This window comes from Lepus europaeus, chromosome 3 (assembly GCF_033115175.1).
Source record: "Lepus europaeus isolate LE1 chromosome 3, mLepTim1.pri, whole genome shotgun sequence".
Lineage (NCBI taxonomy): Eukaryota > Metazoa > Chordata > Mammalia > Lagomorpha > Leporidae > Lepus > Lepus europaeus.
In genome coordinates, this window is record NC_084829.1 from 41,916,974 (window position 1) to 41,923,988 (window position 7,015).

Genomic DNA, 7,015 nt, shown 5'->3' on the forward strand with positions numbered 1-7,015 from the left:
GCGGGGCGGAGGGGCCGAGGCAAGGCCTCGGGGGGCTCCGGGGACGGCCGGGGCAAGGGGCTGCGGACAAGGTGTTTCCATTCTGCGCGAGCCGGCGGACGCGGGCCTGGCGCGAAGCCCATGTGTGCGGAGGCAGTGGAGCCTCACGCGTCCTCTCCGAGCGCTCACGACTGCTTTCCCGCCGTCTGCGGCTCCAGGCTCCTCCCCAGCAGCCCTGTCCCCCCGGCCGGGGAGGTGCTGGCGGGGGCCGCTGGAGGCGTGGGAAAGGAAGGGCCGCGCGGTGCGGGCGGGCGCGGAGGCCCCGGGATGGCCCCTGTCCGTTCGGCCCAGACACCGGCGCGCGGCGAGAGTGAGAGCCCGGCGGAGACCCAGTCCCTGCCCCTGAGCCCCCAGCAGCCAAGCCGAGACACACACGGCAGGAGGTGGGCCCTCCCAAGTCCCGTCGGGGGAGCCTTGGCGGGACCGGCCGCTCCCTACCCTTCTCCCTCCCGCTGTCCCGGGAAACCCTCCCCTCCCTCGGGCATCTGGGGCTGTGCCCTCTAGGATAAGGGTGGGTTGGGGAGGTCGAGCCCCTGAGCTCGGTGCACCTGCTAGGAGGCGGTAGAGGGCGTTCCTCCCAGCCCCTTAGATCTGAAGGGGCCAGGAGAGGACAGGAGTGTAAGGAATGGGGCGGGTTGGTAAGGTGGGTTCCAGTGCTGGGCGGAGGTGCAGTTGGGCCCGCCTCAGAGGGTGCAAGGGTGAGGGGTGCAGGTCTGATTTCCCAGCGACGTCTCCTGTCTCCGTATTGGACGATTTCCCGGAAAGCAGAGCGCAGCGGGAAGAGGGTGCAAGTCCCCCTCTGGGGCCTCAGATGCCCCCTCCCTCGCTGCCTGGAGCAGGGGCAGTGCTGTTAGGGGGAGTGGCTACTTCTGGCCCTGACTGCCAACCGCCCATCCTGGCCACCCTTCCACAGGAAATCTGACCTGAGAGACAGAACAGGAAGGAAGCAGGTGGGTGTGGAGCCAGGAAGGAGGGAGGGGTGGCACGGGCCATTTGAAGGGGGGCTGTGGGGGGCCACGGCTGGGGAGCACTATCATTAACTGTTGGGGTGCAGACACTGGCTCCGACCCCACAGCTGGGTCTTAGGGAGACCAGGGCTTTGGCGATGGCCTCCTGTGTGCCCTGCTGCTCGGAGGCCACCTCCTCCCAAGGCTTCCCTTGGCCTTCTAGTATGGTCTTGGGCAATCAGTTCATCTCCGTTTATTTCAGCCTTAAAAGAGGGTAAGGGAAACTACCTGGTAGAGTGTGGAGGACAGCCTATACTGTAGAAAATGCTAGAACAGTCTGCTCTGGTTGCTTTTTGACCAGGGGGGGTGTGTGTGTATCTGCAGTGTTCAGAGCCCTGCCCCTGCCCCCACCCACTCCCAGAGAGCTCCTGGAAGCAGGGCCCTGCTCCCCTTAACTTCTGTAGCCCCGCCCCGCCCCACCCCTCTGTACCCCGGTCCTACCTACCAGGGCTGGCCCAAAAGCAGGAACTGGGCTGCTGGTGCTGTCCCTGCACAAGCAGTCGGGAGTGGAGGGGCTCAGGCTGGCTCGCCTGCCCAAAGCTTCACCCGAAAGGCAAAATACCCACTGCTGTCTCCCACCATGGGTCTTCTCTTACCTCGAGCCCAATCCTAGGAGACCCCAGAATTGTGATTTTTTTTGAAAGCCCTGGCTTCAAAACCTGGCTCTGCCCTTTACTAGCTGTTCTACCCTGGGCATACAATTCATGCTCAGTTTGCTCCCCTGGAAAATGGGCACAATACCACGGAAGCCACCTGGTTGTTGGGCGGACGGGGTGAGGCTGTGAAGCCCTTCGCAGTGCCAAGCGCGTTGTGAGAGCCCAGGAGATGGAGGTGTTCTTCTTGGTTTGGGGCAGACTTTGCCACCAATGTCAGAGCTGGACAATGGCTGGCCCCACCGAGAGGATAGTCCCATGTCCAGGCGGCCAGGCCCACCGGCCAATTGGGACAGTGACTCGGACCACCTACCAGGACGTGAGGCCGAGGACCCTTCCAGTGGGGCGGTAAGAGTGGTAAGAGTCCTGCCTGGGCTGAGACCCCTGGGGCCCCCTCTGCTCCCTGCCCTCTGGCTGGGAGGTTTGCCCCCTCACTTTATCTTTTCAGGAATTCCTCTTTCTTACAGTCTTGGGGAGCTCTCCTTGGTGGGGAGGAGGTGCTGTGTCCTCAAAGCTTTAGCCGCAAGGAGCCCGGCTGGGGGGAGGCAGTTTGCCGGCAAGGGCCCTCCCAGCCTCCCTCCCATCAGCCCAGGGCTGGGTGCCCTCAGTGAGGATCCCCAAGAGGGGAATGCTTAGAATCTGCTCTCTGCTGGAGGGGAGGTGGCCGTAAGGGACAATGCAGACCTGGAATGCCTCCCCCTTGCTGGCTCCTCAGGATCCTGCAGTTCTGAGCTCTGGTCCCCAGCGCCTGGACGCCATCCACGCCCCCGGCTGGCCTGAGCTTCAGACCCTCCTGCGGCAGCTCCCTCCACAAGACAGCCATGTGCGTCCCCCACCCCCTCTTCCCTCTCTCTTGCCTCCCCTGTCCCTTGGCCCTCACCTCACTTATTGTGGGAGGATCCAGGGTCCCCAAGTCAGGGGGTGTGGATTTAAGGCCCAGCTCTGCCTCAACTACATAAGGGGTGCAGGAACGTCCGCTCTGGCTGCCACAGTGGTTAAGTTTACGAGCAAATGAGCAATGGACGTGAGCGGCTTTTGGAACTGGTCATGGAATGGACTAATGCAGAGCGTGGTGGCGAAGGGTTTATTGAGGGCGCACGTGTGCCCAGTCTCAAGGCTCACAATTCAGCCAGGGAGGCCAGACGGGAGTATATGACATAATTAGAGACAGTGGGAGAATGGGAGTCCATGCTGGGCTCTGAGTCACTGGGAGCAAGGAGCTGAAACCCTGGGGACAGGGCTAAGGGGGCGCTCAGGCCCTGGGTGACTCCTGGGGTGTGGGGGGATGGAGGTGTCCTTTCTCTCGCACCCCTTTGCCTCATTCACTGCCCTTCCCAGTGCTCTCTGCTGTAGGCTCCCGCACTTCCCGGGTTGGGGGTGGTCTGCAGCCTCTCTCGGAGACCCCACAGCTAAGCCTCAGTCTGTTCTGCAGGAGCGCTATTGCCTGGCCCTTGCAGAGGAGGAGCGTGCTGAGCTGCAGCTCTTCTGTGCTCAGAGGAAGCAGGAGGCCCTGGGACAGGGGGTGGCGCGCCCAGTCTCTCCGTGGCTCGAAGGCCACACCTGTGAGAAGGTTTGGAGCCCCACCCCCCCACTGTGAGCCTTGCTCCCCCTCCACTCTGCCCCTCTCACTTACGTAGAAGGGACCAACTTCTGGGATTCTGGCCGGGAAGTGGGGTTCAAGCTTTGCAATGTGGCAGATGTTGGGAACAGGGGACTCAAGCATGGGGGGTTCTTGGTGGAGGCTGCAGTGGGGAGCGGGTGCAGGTTGGGGTTGGGATGGACAAGGCAGAGGGACGCAAGGAGAGTAGTGCAGGCTCTGACCAGCCCAGCGTGCCCGCCCGCCAGTGCAGGCAGCCGCTGAAGCCAGGCGAGTACGGAGTGTTCGCAGCTCGGGCAGGGGAGCAGCACTGCTGGCACCGGTCTTGCTTTACCTGCCAGGCCTGTGGCCAGACCTTGGTAAGCCTCATCTACTTCTACCGCGATGGGCATCTCTACTGTGGCCGTCATCACGCCGAATTGCTGCGGCCGCGCTGCCCAGCTTGTGACCAGGTACAGCACGGGGCCGGCAGTGGGCAGTGGAGCTTTGGGTTTGCTTATGGCCAGCGTGGTGGGATATTAAGGGGCGTCCTCCTGGGCTGCAGCCTCTCCTGGCATGGGGGAATGAGGCAGGGAGAACTAGGGACCAGCCCAGGACCACCCTGTCTCCTGGGCACGCGGGACCCCTACTTTATCTGTGCCCTCCTTCCACGAAAGCAGAGTCCTTCCAATTTCATGGACTCAGAGTGTCTCAGCAGACTCTTGGAATCCATCTCAGGATATCGGGTGCCCAGTGCTATGCTGAGTGTCAGCACAGAAGGCAGCGCCTAGCAGAGCTGGGAGTCTCGGCAGCAGAGGCAGCCAGGGTCGCACGCCCTTCGAGCAGTGCCCCTGCCACCTGCTACCTGGGGGATCCTGGCCAAGCCTGTCCAGCCCTCCCTGCGTCTGAGAGCAGTTGATCAAATGGGAATGTCTTAGACGTGCTTCGGCGTTAACTGGGCTTAAGGCGTGGCTACTGGATGAATGAATGAATGGATGGATGGATGAATGAACGAACGAACCGCTCCCTTCTCCCTCTCCCAGCTGATCTTCTCCCCGCGCTGCACCGAGGCGGAGGGACGGCGCTGGCACGAGAACCACTTCTGCTGCCAGGACTGCGCCGGGCCCCTGGGTGGAGGCCGTTATGCCCTGCCGGGGGGCAGCCCCTGCTGCCCCAGCTGTTTCGAGAGCCGCTACTCGGACGCGTGCTCGAGCTCGGCCGGGGCGCTGGAAGGGCGGGCGACCCTTGGTATGGGAGGAGAGGTGCAGAGCAGAGCGGGAGGGGGCGGCGGCTTGGGCTGGGAGGAGGGGGTCCTCCTGAGCTAAGATCCTCGCCCCGGTCCCGCGCCATCCCCTCCCTCCAGCAGAGCTCCCGCCCCCCGCCCCCGCACCCCCCAGACGCGAGCCTCCGGGCCCGCAGCTCTCACCGCGCGTCCCTGGCCGCAGCGCTCCAAGGGCCTCCCGGACCCACCCCGCGCCGCGGTCGGGGCTGCGGCGCCGGACTTGCTCCCGGGAGGGGGACGCGGCCGCCCTCTGGTGGGCGGAGGCGGAGAGGCGGGGGACCCTGGAGAGGGCTGGCGGCGGCTCGGGGGGCGGCCGGCGGTCCTGGGGCGGGGAGGGGCGAGACGGGACGGGGCGCGGCGCTGGGCTCAACTGTCGGGTCGCCCAGCCTGGTTCCGGGAGAGAGAAACTCGGGGCCCCGAGGTAAGCGTTTCTGACTTGCCCCGGCATAGGGGAAGAGGGACCCAAACGAACTGAACGCAAGGATCGCTCCTCGATGAACACCAACAGTGCAGCCCTTCTCGCCGCAGCCGCCAGCTCCAGCCTGGAAACCCAGCAGGGGCAGGAGTGCCGAGCTGGGGCCGAGGCAGAGGGACCCAGGAAGCGGGAACAAGGCCATCTAGAGACGCCCCCTGATCCGAGGGAGGATGTCCCCTGCTCCACCTGCTCCTCCTCCTCTGACTCTGAACCCGAAGGCTTTTTCTTGGGCCAGCCTCTTCCCCGGTCCCGGAAGACCCCTGGAAGCCCCCAAGCAGGGGACAGAGCCACCTCCAGGAAGCACTGCACCATTTGCTAGTGGCACAGACCGGAGACGGCGGGGAATAGGGTGGGAGGGATCTTGTGAGGCGAGAGCACCAGGCGCTCCTCCCCTTACAAAACTCCTAAGATGAAAGCAATCGGGGCCGAGCCTGGGAGTTACAAACTGCGACCCCTTTTAGCACAGCGCGTTCTACGACTTTGGATGGAGACTTTCTTGGAAACCCCATTCCCCAAGGCTACGCTTTCCGGGCAGAGCCGGCCCCTACCCCACCCCCGCGGGCTGGGACAGCCCAGCATCCTCCTCTGGAGCCATTGAAATGATCACTCGGCGCGTGCAGCTGCAGGGCGGGAGCCTGCAGCAGGGGACGGTGGAGTCGGGCCCCACTCCGGACGTCGGCGCATGCTCGGGTCACAGCGCCCTCTGCCGGCCTGTACCGCCGGAAGTGCCAGGCCGGAAGTTGCGTGTCGGCCGGGGCGGCTGCTGTACCGTGTGCGGGGCCGGTGCTGAGCGCAAAGGTGTTGCTATGGCTTCCAGTGGGGTCACTGTGAATCCTTCTGGCCCCGCGAATGAAGCTCCAGAGATCCCTGACAACGTGGGAGATTGGCTTCGTGGCGTCTATCGCTTTGCCACTGACAGGAATGATTTCCGGAGGTAACTGAGCCGGGCATCCCGGTCCCTCTGTGGCCTTCACCGTCTACACCTGCTGCGTAGCCCTCTCCCTGTGGGGTTGGCGTCCCCGGGCTTGTCTCGGTACACTGCCAACATCGTGGCCTTCTCATGGCCCTGGGTGTACCTTGCTGGGGTACTTGACCGCGGGAGTTGCGTGGGGGCAGAAGCGATCTGTTAAGAGGCTGTATATAGGGTGACTGGGCGGGAGAAGGCGCCCAAATACCAACAGGGTTTTGGGCGCTGGACGAGTGCTTAGAAGGTCTGTGGGTTTGATCCTGCCATTATCAGGCTCAGAAGTGGACTCAAAATTCCCACGTGGGTCTTGGGCAACCTCAGGAAGGAGGCGGTGATGGGAAGGCTCCCTCGCCGTGTTGGGTGACTATCCAAGGGACTCCGTGGCCACAGGACTGATGAAATACATTCTTTTTCCAGGAACTTGATCCTCAATTTGGGACTGTTTGCTGCAGGCGTGTGGCTGGCCAGGAACTTGAGTGATATTGACCTAATGGCACCCCAGCCAGGGGTGTAGCCAAGCAGGTAAGCGCCTAACCACAGCTCTGCATGTCTTAGGAATCCTAGAGGCGGGGAGAAGCCATGATTTATACCAGTTGTTCATGAAATTTAGGAGAGACTCGAGTTTAAACCCTTGGCTTTTCCTAGCTAAACGTGTTTCCATATGGCACAAGGGATTCGAATCTCTTAGCAGTCTCCCTCCTTTCTGATGTCACCTGTTGTCCTGTCATCTGATTGCAGACAGACGGAATCTCGGTGCAGTACTCAAGCCTTCCAAAAGCAGCCCACAGTGTGTGACCACCACAGGACATGCCCCGATGGCGGCTGAAGTTTGATGCAGCGGGAGCCTCTCCTTTCCCTGCCTGGTTCTCTCTCCTCCCTTGAGTCCACTGGGAACTGTGCTCCCTGGTGAGCAGCCCAGCCCCCGCTAAGGTGTCGCTTCTGCTCTGTCAAGTTCTGTACATAGTTCCCACAGCGGTGTGTTAACAGATATGTGAAATAAAGACTGCATACAAGGA

The 7,015-nt window shown here is 62.7% G+C and overlaps 2 protein-coding genes across 5 annotated transcripts; both read left to right on the forward strand.

Moving 5' to 3' along the window:
* Window positions 1-73: 73 nt before the first annotated feature.
* On the forward strand, window positions 74-5,636 carry PRICKLE4 (prickle planar cell polarity protein 4). Of its 4 annotated transcripts, none has more exons than XM_062186092.1 (8): window positions 74-422; window positions 953-989; window positions 1,901-2,056; window positions 2,415-2,522; window positions 3,132-3,269; window positions 3,545-3,748; window positions 4,319-4,523; window positions 5,008-5,636. In XM_062186092.1, the coding sequence occupies exons 1-8, from the start codon at window positions 121-123 to the stop codon at window positions 5,349-5,351; spliced, it is 1,494 nt and encodes a 497-aa protein (XP_062042076.1). In that variant the 5' UTR covers window positions 74-120; the 3' UTR covers window positions 5,352-5,636. The 4 variants fall into 4 exon arrangements, with proteins under 4 accessions (XP_062042076.1, XP_062042077.1, XP_062042078.1 ...); XM_062186093.1 differs by having other exon boundaries at window positions 1,901-2,047; XM_062186094.1 differs by lacking the exon at window positions 2,415-2,522.
* Window positions 5,637-5,759: 123 nt separating this feature from the next.
* TOMM6 (translocase of outer mitochondrial membrane 6) lies at window positions 5,760-7,015 on the forward strand. The gene is made up of 3 exons (XM_062186098.1): window positions 5,760-5,966; window positions 6,417-6,521; window positions 6,738-7,015. The coding sequence occupies exons 1-2, from the start codon at window positions 5,839-5,841 to the stop codon at window positions 6,511-6,513; spliced, it is 225 nt and encodes a 74-aa protein (XP_062042082.1). The 5' UTR covers window positions 5,760-5,838; the 3' UTR covers window positions 6,514-6,521; window positions 6,738-7,015.

Coding starts and splice junctions, on each gene's coding strand:
- PRICKLE4 (XM_062186092.1), top strand. CDS start 121: ATGTGTGCGGAGGCAGTGGAGCCTCACGCGTCCTCTCCGAGCGCTCAC. Junction 423..952: donor CGAGACACACACGGCAGGAG/GTGGGCCCTCCC, acceptor ACCCTTCCACAG/GAAATCTGACCTGAGAGACA. Junction 990..1,900: donor ACAGAACAGGAAGGAAGCAG/GTGGGTGTGGAG, acceptor GGTTTGGGGCAG/ACTTTGCCACCAATGTCAGA.
- TOMM6 (XM_062186098.1), top strand. CDS start 5,839: ATGGCTTCCAGTGGGGTCACTGTGAATCCTTCTGGCCCCGCGAATGAA. Junction 5,967..6,416: donor GACAGGAATGATTTCCGGAG/GTAACTGAGCCG, acceptor TTCTTTTTCCAG/GAACTTGATCCTCAATTTGG.